General features: G+C 35.6%; 1 protein-coding gene across 4 annotated transcripts in view; it reads right to left on the minus strand.

Annotated features, from left to right (window-relative positions):
* EPHA6 (EPH receptor A6) overlaps positions 1 to 19,396 on the minus strand; it is a gene marked incomplete at its 5' end in the record, with an annotated part of 858,058 nt that overhangs the window by 272,350 nt on the left and 566,312 nt on the right. For all 4 annotated transcript variants that reach the window (XM_082654547.1, XM_082654545.1, XM_082654546.1 and 1 more), the window contains 2 exons: positions 2,948 to 3,018; positions 5,721 to 5,829. In XM_082654547.1, the coding sequence (XP_082510673.1) occupies positions 2,948 to 3,018; positions 5,721 to 5,829 (180 nt within the window). The remainder of the gene's footprint in view (positions 1 to 2,947; positions 3,019 to 5,720; positions 5,830 to 19,396) is intronic.

Here is a 19,396-nt window from a genome sequence, read left to right on the forward strand (position 1 = left end):
TCTTGTTACTTAAATTCAATTCTCTTTTCTATTTTTGTCTCCCCCCACCCACTTGCCATCCCATTAAAGCTTTGAATACTTGGACTCAAAATTTTATTTACCTAATTCTCGATGTAAAATGAGCTGGTAATTTCAGAGAGAGTGAGCTGACAAGTTCCATAAGACACATTTTTATGATATTTCTGTAAAACGTTTAATCAGCTCACTTAGCCACTAGTACCCATATATTTTACATTTGATCTAGCTCAGGACATGGGGGAAACAAAGCATAAACCTTCTCCCCCTCCAAAACATAAAAACAAGCCCCTTAGAGTCCCTCCCGGACCTTTGTACTCTAAGGCACTAGGTTTTCCTGAACTCATGTCCTAGTCCTGTGGTCTCTCCCCTTCCAGAAACTCTTAGGCAGTAAAGCACAGACTTCATGGCACAGTGACAGGGAGGACCACTACACTGTGGAAACGGCCCTGTCCTGCGTTCTTGTATTTGCTTCCATGGCCAAATTGCACATTGTCCTGGAAAGGACCCATCGTCTACCCTGGAGGGGAGGATAAGAATCAAAGGTCCAAATCTGGTCGCTGACCAGATGTAGCTGCTCCTCTTTCCCTGGTGGGTGCTCACAGCCCACAGGCAGGTAGGAAGATGAATAGGGGTGGCTAGAAAATTGGATGTCTGGTTGCATATTAATTTGCAACTTCTTCAGTATGTAAAGTAGTCACAGACTACCTGTGGATATTCCTCTGTTTTGCTCACTGGTTTCTGTTTTCCACATCAGGTTGCTAGCTCCTGGAGGACAGGAGATCATTTCTTATACATCTTTGCACCTTTCCAAATACCTTAGGTGTAGTTTTATAGGCAATAAACACACAGCAAACCTTTACGGAATACGAATTAGTAAGGATTAAAAGATCAATGCTAAATTTGTGGCAGAGTAAATTATATCTGGTTTTGCTGCTTCTTAGATTTTGAAAACCATACAACAGCCTGAATTAAGCATTGCCTAGGTCTCCTTAGAAACATGCTCTTGCAAGAATATCTCAAAAGCAAACAAACAAAAGGCAATAAAATGAGTTTAGAGGAGGTGATGAAATGCCCATTATTAGCAATAATTTGCTTCATGAGTTCTTCTATGCCTGTTGTCTTCTTTCATTACTTTTTGCCTCCTGTCTTCTAGTACTGGATTTGAGAAGATTAGTACTTCCCAAAAGAGCTCCAGAAAATCATATTTCTCGATAGATTTGACTGATTCTGAAATGCCATGCTTTTCTTGACTTCTCAAACTCAAGAATTTGACTTTAGATTGGAGGAAACAAGAACAGATCATTTGTACCTCAGGATATTTTTGTAACAGTAGGAGTTGTGATTTCAGATTGAATGCTAGAAGCTCAAAGCTACTATGAGATGATTAGTAGTATCATATTGATAACATTACTTTATGCACAGGTAACAGATGCCATTTATTAACTCATACATGGTTTTAACATTTAACCATTCAATAATTTAAAGTGATATACATTCTACAGAATAAACTGATTAGTTAGTATCACTTTTTTTTTTTTTTACAATATATGTAGTATAGGAAAAAAAACCCAAACTTAGTTTCAATTTTGAATATCTGGTTACTACTTATTCGTGTCTTCTTAAACATCTGTTTGTTATCTTTCTTCTATTGTACCTGGCTGCCTCAGGTTATTTTCATTGCTTCTTGCTGGGCCCATCTGGTTTAGTTTATGCTAAACTGCTAGCTGGAAAACAGGTAATAAATACCTCAGGAGCATCTTCTTCTTTTGCAGTTCAGTACTGAATTCACTGCAGTGAATCTTAGGGTTGCTCAGCTTAAGTCATTGGTCCAAGTGTCTAGATCCAGGTTTCTGCCTCTGTCTACATTACTTTCAGCTCATCCTTTGCCTGGTATCAGCTGTCTCGGCTCTCCCTTCTCTGCCAGGGCAGTGAGCCTCAAACTCTTTGTGAAAAGAACCACCTAGGAGAGCTTCCTGAAAATGCTCATGTCTTAGCCCTACCCTGGACCTTCTGAGTCTGAACTTTGGTGAGTAAGGGTGAAACATTCTAATGCAGCTTGTCCTCAGACCTCTCTCTGAGAAATCACAGGAGCCTTAAAAATAGCCCTAAAGCATCCCTTTAGTTTATAATTTCCTCACTTAAATCCTTTCCGTTAGCTGGTGGGTAATATAGATCGAAAAGTCCCTTATAACTTGAGCTCAATTTGAAATAGAAGATGAGTTTAAATAGTTAAACAACTTGCCTCACATATTATCTCTATACTGTGGTTAATTAGAGAACATCCCTTTCTTGTTAATTCAGCGTCTCATGCCAGAGAATTTGTCTTGACAAAGTAGTTTGCAATTTGGAGGTGGAGGTGAAGGTGGGTGCTGGGGAGGAGACGGTGGCAATTATCAAACCAACTATAGTGGTAATTATAGCTTGCTTGGGAAGAGATCCTTCAAATGAATATAACCTTGTAGTCAGCTCAAGGATTTCATACATATTCTAAGAGTTAAAGAGCTGATTTTCTTTTTTAGTGTTAATGAATTGTAAATTGATTTGTTATATGTTAAATGACAGTCCCTGTAAGAGGGAATAAGAATTCCTTAATATTTCTATGGCTAATGCTCCACTAAATAAAACCAACTAATGTTTTGGAGCCATTGTGAATGGTAAATAACTAGATATAATCAGTCATCTTGTATTTTTAGCATATTCAGTCTGTTGTGTTTTCCAGCAAGCAGAATTAGGAAAAAGGTATTATCATTTAATGAGAAGCAGGTGCAATTTCCACCAGCAAACCTAGAAACCAGATGAAAAGTCTTAATGCTGAAAGGTTGGAACTGAATTTCTTTGGCTTTCACAATTCATGGATACAAGTTTAAAATGAACTCTTGAAGTGCTGGAACAGTAGAAAATCATGGAATACAGTCACTGAACTACTTACAATGCCCATTCTGTAAGTCCTTTCTTCTCTTCTCTTCTGACTTCATTTTGGCCTTTATATACCATTGACATCTTTAAAAAAGGTAAACAGAATCTTATTTTAGTAATTATGCAGGATAAGAACCAATATTAATTAAAATACTTATCACCCATAGGCAAAAGTTATAAAGACCACTTTTAAGAACATATTTATAACATATGAAAATACTCCATAGAAGTTTTTTTTTTAATACATCAAAATTAGCCCCAGATAGGAATAAAATACTCTCAAGTGGATTGATTGATCCAAATGATAGGAAGCTTAGAAAATATTTAATAACAAGCAATAACCATCATGTCTTTCCTTACATGGTCTCTAATAGCTAGAGTCGATGAAATGCGTTAAAAGTCACAATGGAAAAATTGTTTTTGATTCAGCATCTCAGAAATTTAGACAACTGTCTTCCAGTTTCAGTGCTAAACCGCATTTTTTTCTTTTAATATTAGAAATGTGGTGGAGGCATGTTCTGTGCTTTCTCGGAAGAATCACGCTCTGAAGAACGGGCAGGTGCTTATCTCCTAGGACTTCTTCAACGTGAAAAATTCGGCAACATCCACATTATCTGACAGCTCATCAAGTTGCTAATTCCAAATGGTTAAACAGAACACATCTGTGGTGCACAACCCAGTCTTTCAGTGTGAATTTGGTCTCAGATCCTATGACAAATTGCATATTTATTCAGATACGTCTTACAATTTCCATAGAATAATTTCCAGTGAATGCTCCCCTAGCATAGTGCTTAAAAGATGCTCCAGAATGAATTATTTTCTCTTATGTAATTGAACTTGTTTTTTTCCAGTATGTAGAATGTTAAGGCAGTTTCTGATGTCACATAAATTGGCAAACATGGAAATTGTACTAAATTATTTTCAACTTTCAAGTTTTTTGGTTATTATTAAATCTTTTTAAAAACGGTATTCAAATTCTGCTTCAGGAATCCCAAATAAAGATAACAGTTGAGCCCAAATCTCAGGTTTGTTAGGCCAATTTTATTTAGCCTAAAATGACTGTGAAGTCTTTTGTCATATTTATGTGTAAAGGCAGTATTTTCTGATATTTCAATGAAATGTTTTTCTACATGTGTATGTGCTATTTAAATCACTGTTTGCTGAAATACTCTGTGAGGAAATAAGGCCTTAGCTCATGTTCTACAAATACATAAAATATAACTTAAAAATCAGAACCAATTTTGCTACATGTTGAATCACTATTAAATAAAATAGAATTTGAATCAATTTCCATTATGAACTTAGAGGCATTCTTTAAAATTGACAATAAATATGACACTGCTATTAAAATGAACTCTGAGACACTATTAATTGCAAGAGTCATGCTATGTCTATTAATACACCTGAAAATTTTAAGTGAACATAGGGGTAAATGTGCCCCTTTTACAATTAATTTCATAAGGCAGTCACCATTTCAACTTAACCACATTAGAATATCCTCGTGTTTCTTTGTTCCTTGATAAATCCTATAAAGTGGATTTGTTATAACTAAATCTGATACACTCTTAACAGGTAGCAGTTACATTTCCTCAGGGACCCACACTTGATAAGTGTCTAAGTAATTGTCAATTTATTGATATATATACTTCTAGTCTGCTGTCAAAATTTCTTCATATATGCATATCCTCTATAATTCTGTAATGATTTTTAACAAAATATTGGTATGTAAGAGTTTTAAAAATGAATAAAACAAAGGGTGTTCATAGTTGCTGAACTACTGGCTCTGAAGGTAATTTCTGGGCATCATCAAATAATCAGGGTTTCCCAGTAGAGCTGGTGTACTTTAGCTGGAGTCAGTAAGGATGTGTATTGTTTCACTGGCATTATTATTACAGTTTTAAATCATGACACTGATATTTTGCTGTATCAGGAAAACTCTCAAGGTATTTTGTGCCACTATTGATAATCTAGATGGAATAATTTCCCCTTGTAGGAGTGAAAATATGATCTGAAGACTTCACAATTTCTGACAAAAGTCTGGGCCAAATATCAAGGGCTCAATAAGAAATGACACTTATTCTTTTAAATAATTTCATACACACTATCTTCATTCACAGCTCTGCATTGTCAGTAACTGACTCATGGAAACAATCTAATATGTTTAAAAATCAATAAAGCATTTTAATGCTTTGTGATACCAAACTGTGTAAAAATAGAAATCTAAGGTTTAGATGGATGAAGCACTTTGACCAGCTAGTTGGGATTCAAGTCTAGGTCTTTTGCTACATTAAATTTATTGTTATTTTAAATTTTCATCCATATTACTCTTAGGCGGAAAAATAACTTGATTTATACAACCATTAATATAGTTCTAATATAGATCCTTTCAATATTTAATGGATAGAATAAAACATTGCTATAATATTAAGTTTATAAAGCACTTTATATATATTGTTCAGTTTCTCTGTTGAATTATTTTTTTTTCCAAGCAAAATCCCTTTAATGGTATAATTTGATTGCAGTAAAGGAAAAACCCAGACGTAACTCATTAAGTAGGATTTTATCACTCATTGTTTTCAAAGCTTCCATATTCAGGGAACTGTTGACACAGAGAACTTGCCATGGTGGTTCTATTGCCACATAGAGTTCACTGTCAGAGTGGAACCTGCCTTGACCCCTTTTTCTCACACGTATACTTTGCTAAGTTTAAAAGCCCCTGAACACACAGTGTATAAGAAGAATGGCTATTCACAAATCTTGGAAATACTGTGGTATAATTCAGTTACCTTCCAGTGATTAAGAAGAACAAAGTAAGAATGACGAGGAGAGTGAATCCTCCCACGGCCGCGGTGGCTATCACGAGAATCTGCCCCTGTTCCGCCGCCATGTCAGAAGCTGAAACACAGGTACGATATTAGCATATCTCTGGGTGACGTTTCACTACCAAATTGTTTTACAACTTAGTATATGCTTGAAAATATGGTAATGCATACCAAAAAATCCCACCACATTTGCCCTTTATTTGGCACACAAGATGCAAACCCCAAATGAGGGCTGAAGACTGAGGTCATAACCTACCACATAACCCTTTCTTCTTTTTTGCAAAAATACCAAGAAAGCAGATGGATTCCTGGTACCCCTCATTTTAAGATTAAGTAGGTTTTGCAAAATTAAATCAGCAGACGCACTAAAGGATTTTGTTTATATAATTGCTAAGTTATTTACTTGAACACTTTTGCCAACTGTTGGGCTACACCCTGCAGGCCTGCAAACCTTGTAAATGCCCAGCTGAGAGACAAAAGAAAGAGCCAGAAGACAGTGACAGAGACAGCGATGGTTTATTGGCTAGGGATCCTTACAAGTCTGTAAGTCCTGGAAAGACACCCCATCGTGGACAGCAGAGAGCAGGCAGGACACAGTAGCAACCTTCACTATAGAGGCGGGGTGGTGCTACCATTTATAGGGGGAATTGACTTCAGGTTGGCTCATCAGTTACCAGGGAAACCAGCAGCTAGTACAGGTGGCAAGCATGTAGGCAATTACTGATTAAACCCTATAATTAAGAGGATTGTATAGTCTTGTGAGTAGGGTGTAGGTGAAGCATGGGCTGGTCTAGCAGTGGGTGGACAGAGAGTAAGAGGAGAGCCATCTTGAGTGGCCTGACCCTCCACCAACAGGCCAGGCTTTACAGACTGTTTTGATGTCTGTTTTCACAAAGTGAAAAGGCTATTATTGCACAATTTAAGAACAAACTTCTTTATATTTCAAAGAACTTAATTCAAACATCAAAGTTATGAATTCCCACCTCTAGAGCACAAGGGTATACATAGTAGTTGCTTAGATGTTTGACTAGCAGTCATTTAAAAAATGACATTTAAAAGCTTCCTTGTTTCAGGAAAAGTATAGATTATGTATGATAACAGCATATTACTTCTCTCATTTACAAAACTGTATCAAAACTGCAAGGGCTGCATGTTTCACTAACCTTCCAGGAATCTTTTAAAATATCTTAGTTCAATTAATTCATTAGCACTTTTCCTTCTCTGTATTACTGAAGTTTTAATGAGATACAATTTTATTGGACGGCATATGGGTAATTGCTTAATAATAGAAGTAAGGAAACTGAAGCTCAGTGAAGTTAAAGAACTTGATCCAGCTCACACATGACTATCACCAGAATTCAGGCTTTACATATTAGTTTCAGTTCTCCTTCCTATGCTATAATTTGCAATAATAATTCAGTTAATTATCAATATTCTAAAACATTAAATCAGTCAGTGCCTCCAATATCCCTTAACTTAAATAAAGCTTGATTTTTATTTAGATTACTATAAAAAATGATTAATCAGTTGAAAGCAGCGAATTGAATCAAAGAAAGAATATAACTGAAAAGCAAACTGCTTAATTCTCTACCATAATAATTTAAATTTATTAAACCTGGGTACTTTCCGTAGAAGTAGATCTTTTTCTGGGAATCAAGTACGGGGTAAACTATGTGCAAATCACAGCCAGAGTAATAACTTTCTCATAAAAATGACATATCTACTAGAGAATATCTAAACCTTAAATGCTATTGTTGAGTCAGTAAGAAACCAGTTAAGCATTTAGGAGGCTTTTTAAGAAATCTAAATGTAAATAAAAACAAAAGTCATTTATGTTCAGGTTTTAGTAAGAAATTTACTAAACCTTGGAATTAGACCTTAGTCACTATGATTTTTTTTCTTTTTTTTTTTTTTGCGGTACGCGGGCCTCTCACTGTTGTGGCCTCTCCCTTCGTGGAGCACAGGCTCCGGACGCGCAGGCTCAGTGGCCATGGCTCACGGGCCCAGCCGCTCCTCGGCATGTGGGATCTTCCCGGACGGGGGCACGAACCCGTGTCCCCTGCATCGACAGGCGGACTCTCACCCACTGCGCCACCAGGGAATCCCGGTCACTATGATTTAATCAAGATATTTTCAGGCAATCTATTTCAGTGTTGAGTTGTAGCACACAATCTGTGTAGAGACGAGTTAAATAGTTGAATCTTATCCAATAAATAACGTACTGAAGGTATTTTATTAGGTCTTCACTGGATTTCCTAATCTTCAAAATAACACTGATACCATGGGAATTAATGTGTGCTTTAAAATGTCACATTTTCTCATTGAAAATTATTGAATAACAAATTGTAAGGAGTAGATGTTATAGAAAACATTAACTTTTTGAAGATAAAGGAGGTAGCATTTAAAAAGAAAACATTATTTACTTACCAACTGGTGTATTTGTAAAATATATAGTTCAAGAGTTTTAAACCTAGAGCATGTATCTTCATGGAAGCCAGGTAGCAAGTGATTTATTGACACCATGTATTCAAAGTTCAGATGGTGGAGATGATTATGTAATTGGGGGCCTTTGGAAAATCAGATTACCTCATTATAGAAAATTGTGTTGTTTAATTTAAATAATTGCTCAGTAAAATGCCAGTACTACTAATATATCTTCTTTTTCACCCTTGTGATTACATATTTATGAACTTTGCTTCAATTAAAACTTTAATAGGATAACAGTATTAAGATGTGACACTTTGAAAAATGTATATTTCTGCATAATTGTTTCTTAAACATCTGTATTAGGAATTCTAAACACTCCTCTGTGGAGAATATTATATATATATATATATATATATATTTGAAAATAAGTCATTTGAAAATAAGAGTATATAATGTGATGTACTATTATACTGATAGTAAAGTTCTCTGGATGATGGGGCTGGGTTGATTATGAAAACATTATGAATCTCATCATCATCATCAACAATAGCCATATGTACTCAATAGTAAACTATCCTCTAGCAGTATGCTTAGTGCTTCAAATTCATTATCAAATTTATCTGCACAACATCTTAATAGGTAGGTACTATTATTATTCCTAGTTTAAGTGGTTATATTACTTGCCTAAGGTCACACGACTTGTACACAAGAAAGCTGGCCACCCAACCCTGATTTATCAATCTCCAAGTCCATACTATTGCCACTATTTTGCACCACCATTTACACTAACAGAACAACTGGCTTGGGGCTCTTCTGTGTGTTCTAGAACCATCATAGCCTTGCTTGACCTTGGTTTTATGTCTGTAAAAATGAGAATGTTGAATTAAATATTCTTAACACAATCCTTCAGAGCAATTTTACTATGATATTGTTTTAGTCACTAAGGCTGCAATCAAATACTGGGAAGAACAAGATTTGCCATATGGAAATAAGAGGAATTCATAGGACCTGTGCTTCAGCTCTTGGTCTGGATAGGGATAATTTCCGCCTTTCTATCGTATTAACGTAGCCAAACACAGGTCTCTGACTTTATCTCAGGATAAAGTCCAAAGCCCTTAACTTTGTTAACAAGGCTCTCTACAAATGGCTCTAGCATATATCTCCAGATTCATCTCTCATCATTCTCTAACCATGCTAAATTTCTGCCAGTTCCTTCAATGCGCTGGACTTTCATGGTCAATTCCTAATCAATCCTCCTACATGAACATCACATCATTTTCTGGCTGTTTAGATTTTGTTAGGTCCCTAGATATATGTTCCCATAGACCCTTGTACTACTTTTATCCATAAATTTCTATCATGTTTTATTGAAATTACCTTTTTTTGGTAATCTTTCTATTAGATTGCAAATTCTATTGCAGGGACTTTATTCACTATAGTATCTATAATATGTTGAATGAAGACACCCTTTCCTCCTCCCCCTCCCCCAAAAGGAATTTGTAGGTGTAACTGAGGACCTCAATCATCCTGGATCAACTGGGTGGGCCCAAATCCATGAAAAGTGTCCTTATAAGAGACAGGAGAAGAGAAAATAAAGAGGAGAAGGCCAGAGACAGAGACTAGAGTTATGCAGCCACAAGCCAAGGAATGCCTGGAGCCACCAGACAGTGGGAGAGGCAAGGGAGGCTTCTCTCCTAGAGTCTTAAAGGAGAGTATGCTTCTGCTTCTGGCTTCCATAACTGTGAGAGAACGAATTTGGTGTTTTAAGCCAGTATGTGTGGTAATTTGTTATGGTAACCCTAGGAAACTAATACAGTATTTGACCTACAGAGTTTGATACATGGTAGTAGCTCAATAAATATTTGTTTGTGTGAATGGTTTGAATGATTGTGTGCATTGGATGATTCCCGTATAAAACAGGTCAGATTAACCTAGGGTAATCCATATTCTTGCCTTCCACTTGATATGTAGCGATTTACATTGAAGGTAGTAACGTTATGTATATGAAGTAAGTCTATCCAACACTATTTTAATCAGAGGACTCTAATTATTCTGTATTATTGGAGATAATGCTTCCTGGAAGGCAGGGACTACTAGAAAGAACAGACTTCTACATTTGATCAGGTTGAGTAGATTAAGTTTATAAATGTGAATCCAAGGTTAAGAATTTATTAGTTCATTCAATAAATGTTTATTGAGCACCTATTACATGGCAGGCACTGAGACGGACTCTAGGGATACAGTGGTAAACAATAAAGACTGTCCTCCTGGATTTACCGTCCAGTGGGGAAGATAAACAATGAGCAAATAATTACGAGTCTACAAACTGTTACAAAAGAGAAACTGTAAGGTGCTCTGGAAGAGAATAAACAGCCTTTGACGGTGAGTCAGCAGAGTGGGAGTTTGGAAATATGATGTGTTGGAAGAAGGAAGAGGAGGGGAAGGAAAAGGAATAGGAGGAGGGAGACAGTGAGGAGTTGTTCCTTGTTTAGAGGTCTCAAAGACTTGATTAATGTAAACAGACACTTCGACAAATAAACCATAAAATCATCTACCAAGTGGATTCCATAAAAATAAGTATAGCTACAAATTCCTCTGTTGTGAAAACTTGCCTATAGTACCACCCATTCATGTTTTCAATCCTGAGAAGAAGCTTGCTTATTTCTAATTAGTTTTGTAGGAGAAATGTGTATACAGAGCAAACCTGTCCTTCAGAGGTAACACAATAAGAAACAATAATCTATGGTAAGAAATAAAATTCAATTGTGACTAGGTGATTGGGAATGTTCCTTTGCTTAATGGAATGAGGTTGTAGTCTTAGAAAAAGATAAGTATATTAAAATGATATATTTCATTCTATGGTTTGGAAAGAAGCATACTTCCTTAAGAGGAAGAAATTACCCCAAAAGAGTTGCAAATTTGTTACTGAGCAAGGACTTAGTACCTACCCAATGCCTGGCATAAGTCAGGATGACATTATTAAGTGAGGTTTGCTTTAGATATTGCTATTTAAAGAGAAAAAAGTGAAGTTCTTTACTTGGAATCCAAATACTTAAAAAAAATAGATTTCATGTCTTAAGGAAAGTATGAGGGAAAAGCAATTTGGCTATTTTTAACCAAAGAATTTTCTTCTATGGAGGCATATGATTTTGTCTCACTGTAATCAAGATTATTCTAGTTTATATTTACATTTCAAAGTAAAATCTGTTATTTGTATTCTATGTCATTTTCTATGCAATAGCTTTTTAAAGTTAACTCTTTTCTGTTTTAACATCTTTTTAAAGTTACGGAAGACAACATTTACATGATTTTTTTGAATAAAGCATTTCTCAAAATGTTGCCCAGTGAAATAAATTTGTTTCATATTCACATGTTTTATTTATGACTCCCAATTTTAGATGAAATGTCAAAATTTCAAATACTATTATCTCAACACTTTACCAAATGATTTTTTTAAACACAGCAGAAATCTCAACAAAGTAATGTATGGAGAGCACCCATTAAATTAACCTTAAGGTTTGTTGACGATCGATTCAGGAAATCCTTAACATTATTTTTTTCAGGAAAAAAATTCCCCTCTCAGGATATATATTGCAGTCAGGACTGGTTTAACCTTATGCAATGAGGCATATATATATAAAGACATAGCAGTATACAATGGAGACTCATGAGTCTGTAAAATCTCACCACTGTATGGTCATGTAGACATAAGAGTGTGAGATAGCAATGAAAACTGAATAAATAGTTCTCCTAGATGAAGATAATCTTGTGATTTTGTAGATGGTGTTATTCTCTTGGCCACCTGGACTTGAAGCATGAGGTCATCTTTGATTTTACCTTTCCCTATAACTCCAGGTCCAAAGTCAAATTATTATTATGTCTTGTGTTATCTTGTTTTTATTACCACTGGTACTGCCTCTAAGGCTTCAGCCTCATGTGATTAAGCTACTTTTATAATTTTCTATTAGACTGCCTTTCCACAGTGTCTCTTCCTAATCCAACCCACATTATGTGGCCAGATAATTATACTTCAAAATAATACTTAAAAATACTCAGCAAATAAAATGATTTAAAAATTTAAAAAAACACAAAAAACAAAAAAACCTCAGACTTTTCTATTGCCTAGAGAGTAAAATCCTCCCATCGCAGTAAGTATACCATTCTTAGAGATGTCCAAGACTGAAACTTGGGACTCAGCTCTCACATAATGCAGGCAGATCCTCAATCCTGTCATTCCTATATTTTAAAGTATTTCTTAATTCATTCCCATTCCCTCCTATCCCCACAGCTATTTTCATAGTTCAGATACTCATCTTATCACATGTATTTGAATTCAGCTAGATGGCAAGTTCAATTATATGGAATGCGGTGGAGCAGTGGCAAACAAGACAGACGTAAAGAGCCTCTGAAGAAACATCTGACAGATGTTCACATACTAATGAACGCAGAGTTTACTCATAAAGCAGCTTCAGTGCCTCACACTCTTACTTCAGACATGTTTATTGATTTCCAAGTTCACAAAGCAGATACCTGAAGAGAGGGAATTGAATGGAAGCGCACACTGCTAGGCTGACTGAAAGAACAACTGGGAAAACTGAAAATCTGACATAAAATTCCAATATATATACTACTCTGGAGGCAGGAGTTGAGGATCAAATAGCCCTATAAAATTCAAGGAGCACCAAAGGACTCACTATGTTAGAACTCAATACATTAACACGATCATTCAAGGTCCATTAAAAAATACTGAGATATGTTCAAGATATTTTATATAAAAGGACAGGAGTTTGTGGATGCATTATTAGAAAAATATTCAAAATATTTAAAAATTATAAAAATAATACTTTAAAGACCAAACCTCTGTCTGAAAACTTCAACTATCAAAAATGATTCAATTTCTGAAGATTTCCATTTTTTGGCCCATTTCAACTATGTCATAAGCTTCTTGAGGGCAGAAATAATATCATTCTCCTTTCTGTATCACATGGGATTAGCACAGTGCCTTACACAGTATAGGGATTAATAAATGTATATTTTCATGAAGAAGAGATAAAGAACACATTCTAGATGTAAGGATTAAACATCGCTGACTATAAAATGTTTTCATGTATGATTTGTTTGGTAATATTAATGCTTAAAAATGTTCTAGTGACACAAAAAATTCCCCTACACTTTTGTATTTTGGCATTTAATATGTTTAAAGATAAATTAATAGAAAATAGTGTGAATAAACTTCTTTATTCAAATATCCCAGCCTAGGGTTTGAATGAAGTAGCTATTTAGAGGAAGAGGTATTGCCTGAGATTGTACTAAGATGTTCCTTTTATATACATTCAACATTTGGCGCCATCTACCAAAAGGAAAAATATCCGTAAGACTGGTATACGAGAGAGAGGGAGAGAGAGATAGTGAGATAGATAGAGAGAGAGAGAAAATAGGAAGAAACTCACTGATACACTCTAGGAAGCCAGTTACTGAATTCTCTTCTCAGCTGGATGGAAACAAACCTCATGAATCATTTCTGTTGAAGTAAAGACCCTTAGCTGGGATTACACTTTTTCAGAAAATTATTTCACATGCGTGCTTTCCTCCACTGCTCTGTCATTTCTCCAGAAACAATGCAATTCAGTACTTCAAACTGTGGCTACATTGGGACACAGAAGACTTCAAGATTCACTCTTCTTGATGACCTTAATTTACTTGTCAGATAAAAATGCCAAATGACACAGGGATAATTGGAAAATGTGAATGTGGTACAACCTGATGGAGAGGCAGAAGCAGAGGCAGGTGGTGCAGCAAGATGAAACACTTGTCTTTTTCTTTTTTTAAAGAGATTTTTGTCTGCATTAATAAATGGTCAACATGCCTTGCTACAGGTAGGCTTCATGTGACAAATATCAAAGAACAAAGAAAAGGGATTGAGGCATTTAAACACCTGGAACTACTGTTAACATTCTAAATGTCACGAGTTTAATTTGAAATTATCTGTATTTCATATAGTTACTGGCAGTTGAGATAGATCTTTGATAACATTTTTTTTTTGCAATTGAAATACTCATGTTGCCAAAGTACATATTTCATCATTTTCTTTAAAGATCCAGTGTACAACAGAATTTCCTTACAAATTTCACAGATTCCCTGGAATACTGATCTGGAACCTATTCTGTTCAATTTCAAACACTATTCAACAAGTATCCTAATAATAATAGTGGATATTTACATATTGGTAGGCATATATATGCACTTGAGGTTACAGCTTTTAATATAAAGGTTAGTGTGGTTTGAGGTTAAGTAGGTTTGTAATTAAATGTATAGAGATCACAAATTTCATAGGCTTAAAAAATAAAGGATTTATTTAGGATCTGTTTTTCATAAAAATATTTAAAGAAAAAATCCTGATAAGAAACAGATTGATTACTTAGAAAAAGTTGTACAGATTTTCTTGAGGAAATCCTCTTCACTGACACATTATTCATTCAAAAACAACAAAATGTGGCACATATATACAATGGAATATTACTCAGCCATAAAAAGAAACGAAATTGAGCTATTTGTAATGAGGTGGATAGACCTAGAGTCTGTCATACAGAGTGAAGTAAGTCAGAAAGAGAAAGACAAATACCGTATGTTAACACATATATATGGAAACTAAGAAAAAAAAAAAAGGTCACGAAGAACCTAGGGGCAAGACAGGAATAAAGACACAGACCTACTAGAGAATGGACTTGAGGATATGGGGAGTGGGAAGGGTAAGCTGTGACAAGGCAAGAGAGAAGCATGGACATATATACACTACCAAACGTAAGGTAGATAGCTAGTGGGAAGCAGCCACATAGCACAGGGAGATCAGCCCAGTGCTTTGTGACCACCTGGAGGGATGGAATAGGGAGGGTGGGAGGGAGGGAGATGCAAGAGGGAAGAGATATGGGAACACATGTATATGTATAACTGATTCACTTTGTTATAAAGCAGAAACTAACACACCATTGTAAAGCAATTATACTCCAATAAAGATGTAAAAAAAGTAAAAAAATAAAAATATACTTTAAATATTTAACAAAACATTTAAATAAACCTGAAACAACTTTAATTTTAAAATTTTAATTAAATATATCAAGTATTAGTTTATACAAATAAAACTATTTACAATTCAAACAAAAATACCCCAACAAAAATATTAATCATTTAGAATGTGCTAAACACTATGATATAAGGACTGGGGAGACAAAGAAAACTAAAGCATATTTTCCTGTCTTCATAGTAGTTTCTCTTTAGCAAAGGGGTTACAGATGTAAGCCTTAATTGTAATATAATAAAATTGTTGCTAAAATGGAGGTACATGTGAAGGTAATGAGGGAAGAGTAGAAGAGTAATAACCTTGATGGGAAGAAGTGAAGGAAGGTTTATAAAGGAGGTGATTCCTAAGCTAAACCTAGAATGATTAGAATAAATTTGCAAGTCACCAAGGTGATGAGTAGATATTGGGACATTCTAGTTTGAAGAAATGACCTCATATATATGGAGACACAAAATAGTTCACCATCTTGAGTTGCTGTTTCTGTGTACTTTGTGATGTCTGAGGCACAGATCAAGAGGCTGAATAGGAGGTTGGAGAGAGAGAGGCAAGGGATGGATCATGACAAGTTAAATTGACATCACGCTTATGTTTTTCTCAGGCTACCATTCATACTCAGGTTCAGAGGTAGAGTTGATGGAGATGTGAGTTTCATCAGAATTGCCATTTTTACTGGAGATATAAACTCATGTATATATATGGGAAGGACTTGCCTGAAGATAAATCCAACAGGGAAGAAAGCAGAACTGAGACCAAGAAAGTATTGAGAACATAGTTGGAGAGCCTGGATTTGGCCTGAATCTCATGCTACTCCTTGACTTTGGTTACAGAAAGCAATAAAGTCCCACTTTTTATTAAGCCAGTTGGGGTTTTGTTACTTGAAACTGATAGTTCTATTTAATATAATGAACCAAAGGGGAAAGAATTTGGTTGTATTTTTCCACATGCATATCCTAATATGAGGGGACGGGAGGGTAAGTGGGTCTTTATATTTCCAAACTAGGTACTAATAATTTCTCATTGTTTATTATGTTGCTTGAGCTGGATGTTTTCTATCTCCATTTACTATTTTTTAAAAAAAGTTTAATGTTGAACACAGCCTCCTGAGTATGTTTGTCCCCACAATGAGATGGATAGGATAGGAAGGATAAGGCGAAATGGGATGGGGGGTGGTTACTGACCTTTGTTATACAAAGAATATCAAATGCTCTGCCTGAAGAGATTCCTTTTTTTTTTTTCTTTAATAGACAGATTCAGGGGGAAATCAGTCCTGTCTAGTGTATATTTAGTGGATCTCATGCACTGATTTAATAAAAATTGCATGGATGTAAAAACAAACAAACCCAAAATAAAAACAAATGAACTGACATTTCTGGCAAGTTTAGCGTGACAGCATGTTAAAATCAGATTGTGGAAGAATCTGCCCAATTTAAACCCATCTAATTATAAACTCATTACTACCAAATCTGGAGCTAAACAAATTCCTGTGGAAGACCTTTACTTAATTTTCTCAGTTAATGATAAAGCAGATTTGAGGCTACAGTTGTCCCTTATATGGCTTCAGTAGAAGTATTTGTGAAAGCACAGAAACCAGCAATGTTGGGGTGGGAGTGTAATTTCTCTGTTTTATGGACCCAAGCACGGTGTCCCAAGTAATTTAGATCCCAGACATCTAACAGGGACCTGTTACCCCTTAAGCCAGAACTCATTTGATCATCCCCTGAAAGCAAATAAGTTGTAGGGCAAGTTTTTGGATCATTGTTTGAAACAGTTTGAAGCCTGTTCTGAATAACACCAAACTATTTACCTCAACCTTTAACCAATCACTATAATTGGTTCTGGAAAGATTCAAGGAGAATCAACCCTATTTTAAAAAGGGCCAACCTATAGTCCTACAAAACTATGGCTCGATTCAATTTTCTCAGAGTCCCTCAATTATTTATGTTAATTGCTTTCCCTTAAACGATGAGTGAGGTCTCCAAGTTAAATATTTTGTATTAGAAGCAAGAGGGTTTTGGGCACAGTATTACTCTACTGTTTAATGTTATTATTTTTAAGAAAATAAGGCTGTTTGCTTTGCATATATATCTTCCACTAAATTTTTAATTCATTGCCTAGAGGATCAAGTTAACTTAAAACTGAGGCTTAGTATTATGATTCCAAAAAAATGAGAGTAAACGCCACTCTAAAAGAATGGTGAACTAACGGGGAAAATTTTCCTGACATACCCATTCACAATTTCATGTAATATAAACAGGCATTGTGTTTTATTTATTCACCTTTTAAACCAATATCTTCACAATTTGATACCGATTGTAGACAAACTGCGTACGTGCCATCTTGGTAGACAGAAAGATAAACCTCTTCCTATATGTTGATGATATGGGTTTCATTTTCAACAACTAGAATTGATTTCTGGATACAAACAATTCAGCCATTCTACTGCTTCAGAAAGAATTGTATAATCATCAACTTTATCAAAACTAAAATCATTTTCTTTGGCAGACAAAAGGCAGTTGATCAAAACTCTACAAACTAGACAACCTATTCCATTTTGTACAACATACTTCTTCCATGGCTTATCCTGGAAAGCATGCTGCAGAACTGTGCAGCTGAATATATAACTTTTTCCATGGGAGCAGTCCTCCTTGGGCTTCTTTTTGATGACTTGGAACACTTGCTTTGAAAAATTTCCAGGCCAGAATAATCTTTTTTTTCCACAGTATCCTGTGGTGTGGAACTCCAGGCTTTCGATTGAGAGTACGTTTAATTGTGGGAGCAGATCCAAATCTGCTTCCAAAGGACAATCTTTGCTTTGCCTGCAAAGATTGTGGGGAGATTTTATTTTTGCATGAGCAAGAATATTGGTTGGGCATCTTGGCTTTAATAGCAGAAAGATTTCTGCATCTTCTTCATCTTATTTTTAAAGCACTTGCACCATCCCTCAATATAAAAATAGAGAATTCACATTCTAAGCACTCATTAAAGACTAACCTTAAAATTCTTAGTAAGCATCTCTTAGGATATCTGTTCAGCCCTGTCTCTGAAAACTGCCTCTACCCCAGGGTAGGGCTTTGGAAGACTGTTCTCTCTGTCTCTGGCTCCCAGACAGGAACTGGATTAGGGATGGAGATCTGACTCAAACTGGGCCACTCACAGTCTCTCTTCCAGGAATTTGGGATTAGGATTCACAGTGTTTAGCAATTTTGATCCATGATTGAAATGAAGCAGAAATGTGAGTTTGCAAGTCATGGGGCAGATAGATATCCTTTCCTAAATGAACACAGATTCAGGGAAAAATAGTCTTTCGAGAGAGAAACAGAGATGAGTGGCTGTGTAGAACAAGAAAAAGACTGGCTGCTTTCATTTCAAGAGTCTTCCGATTTCTTGTTTCAGTCCTTTTTGAAGCCTAGGTTTACTCCCCATGTTTCCACTGTAGTCCTCTCTGGGATATTCTGGTATCTCTGTTTCCTTAACTTAGCTCATGGTATACCACCATGGAAAAAACACCTTCAATCAGTGACACTTTACCTCCATCAGGTCTTCTGTCAAAGGTTGTGGTCAGAAAATACCACATGAAACAAACTTCTTCATTTGGTGAAAAAGCTCTGCTTGAGGCCATTATCCTCAATGCCCTCCATACATATTTCCTATAGCATTTGTGCTTCATATTATAAGAGCGTGATCACTTCTCTATTCTCTGGCTGCTGCCAGAAATCTCAGAGGCAGAGATGGTGCACACATGCATCTCTAGTAATAATTATCAAAACAAGACTTTGTTCCTTCTTGTTTTTATGGATCTAATTTTCTACTTCTAGTTCTAAGTTATGAAACATTTTGTACATGTGTCTTAAACTGCCTGGAATGTTTTTAGGGAGAAGAGAATTGCAAGTGAAAGAATCAACAATCCTCTGTTTAGTTAATCAAGCTTTCTGAGAAAGCATCCCCATAAAAATTAAGGGCAATTTAGATACGTTAGCATATATGTGGGAAAAGCATTCAGCAAGCATTCAGTTTTCTCCCTAAAACATGAAATGTGACTATAACTATAATTCTCTCTTAACTCTAATAATTGATACTAATGATTTAGATTAGTTATATATATGCTTGGGTGTGTTCTGTTAAACAATATTCTTGA

Source organism: Grampus griseus, assembly GCF_964374135.1.
Source record: "Grampus griseus genome assembly, chromosome: 5".
NCBI lineage: Eukaryota > Metazoa > Chordata > Mammalia > Artiodactyla > Delphinidae > Grampus > Grampus griseus.